General features: G+C 56.1%; 1 protein-coding gene across 1 annotated transcript; it reads left to right on the top strand.

Moving 5' to 3' along the window:
- The first annotated feature begins 14 nt into the window (after positions 1–14).
- Positions 15–1,696, top strand: LOC110392047. The gene is made up of 2 exons (XM_021383996.1): positions 15–133; positions 452–1,696. The coding sequence occupies exon 2, from the start codon at positions 533–535 to the stop codon at positions 1,658–1,660; it is 1,128 nt and encodes a 375-aa protein (XP_021239671.1). The 5' UTR covers positions 15–133; positions 452–532; the 3' UTR covers positions 1,661–1,696.
- Positions 1,697–1,702: the final 6 nt, after the last annotated feature.

The raw sequence follows: 1,702 nt of genomic DNA, 5'->3' as shown, positions 1-1,702 counted from the left end.
GAGCAATGTGCACAGCAGTGCACGGAGCCATGCACGGAGCAATGTGCTCAGCAATGCACGGAGCAATGTGCTCAGCAATGCACGGAGCAATGTGCTCAGCAATGCCCAGAGCAATGCATGGAGCAAGGTGCAGAGCAATGCCCTGAGCAATATGCAGAGCAATGTCTGGAGCAATGCCTGGAGCAATGCAATGTGCACAGCAATGCCCAGAGTAATGCACGGTGTAGAGCAATGCACTGAGCAGTGCACAGAGCAGTGCATGGAGCAATGCCTGGAGCAGTGTGCACAGTAATGCACGGTGCAGAGCAATGCACAGAGCAATGCATGGAGTAATGCACAGAGCAAGGCACAGAGCAATGCCCTGAGCAATGCAATGTGCACGGCAATGCCCAGAGTAATGCACGGTGCAGAGCAATGCACGGAGCAGTGCATGGAGCAGTGCAATGTGCACAGCAATGCCTGGAGCAATGTGCACAGCAATGCCCAGAGCAATGCACGGTACAGAGCAATGCCCAGAGCAATGCACTGAGCAATGCACAGGGCAGTGCATGGAGCAATGCCTGGAGCAGTGTGCACAGTAATGCACGGTGCAGAGCAATGTCTGGAGCAATGCAATGTGCACAGCAATGCATGGAGCAAGGCGCAGAGCAATGTCTGGAGCAATGCAATGTGCACAGCAATGCCCAGAGCAATGCACGGTGCAATGCCCGGCACAGAGCAATGCCCGGCACAGAGCAATGCATGCATGGTGCAGAGCAATGCCCAGCACAGAGCAATGCATGCATGGTGCAGAGCAATGCCCAGCACAGAGCAATGCATGGTGCAGAGCAATGCCCAGCACAGAGCAATGCATGGTGCAGAGCAATGCCCAGCACAGAGCAACACATGGTACAGAGCAATGCCCAGCACAGAGCAATGCATGGTGCAGAGCAATGCCCAGCGTGGAGCAATGCATGCATGGCACAGAGCAATGCATGCANACAGAGCAATGCCCAGCACAGAGCAATGCATGGTATGGAGCAGTGCATGGCACAGAGCAATGCATGCATGGTACAGAGCAATGCATGGTACGGAGCAATGCCCAGCACAGAGCAATGCATGCATGGTGCAGAGCAATGCCCAGCACAGAGCAATGCATGCATGGTGCAGAGCAATGCCCAGCACAGAGCAATGCATGCATGGTGCAGACCAATGCCCAGCACAGAGCAATGCATGCATGGTACAGAGTAATGCTTGGAGCACAGAGCAATGCATGGTATGGAGCAATGCCCAGCACAGGGCAATGCTTGGAGCAATGCCCAGCACAGAGCAATGCTTGGAGCAATGCCCAGCAGAGAGCAACGCTTGGAGCAATGCCCAGCACGGAGCAATGCTTGGAGCAATGCCCAGCACGGAGCCAAGCTTGGAGCAATGCCCAGCACGGAGCCAAGCTTGGAGCAATGCCCAGCACAGAGCAACGCTTGGAGCAATGCCCAGCGTGGCGCGCACCGTTGCCAGGTTGAGCTGTGCTCTGTTGTGCTGTGTTGTGCTGTGCTGTGTTGTGCTGTGCACTGTTGTGCTGTGCTGTGTTGCACTGTGCTGTGCAGGAGGAGCAGCTGGAGCGAGGCCAGGAGCCGCCCTGCTCGGAGCAGAACCTTACTCAGAGATTCCGTGGGGCTGACGCCGTGCGATGAAAGGGAGCAGCAGCGTCCTCCCCCCCACA

This window comes from Numida meleagris, unplaced genomic scaffold (genome assembly GCF_002078875.1).
Source record: "Numida meleagris isolate 19003 breed g44 Domestic line unplaced genomic scaffold, NumMel1.0 unplaced_Scaffold849, whole genome shotgun sequence".
Taxonomy (NCBI): Eukaryota; Metazoa; Chordata; class Aves; order Galliformes; family Numididae; genus Numida; species Numida meleagris.
Note: the sequence above shows the minus strand (reverse complement) of the source record. Positions and strands in the feature narration are given on the sequence as shown.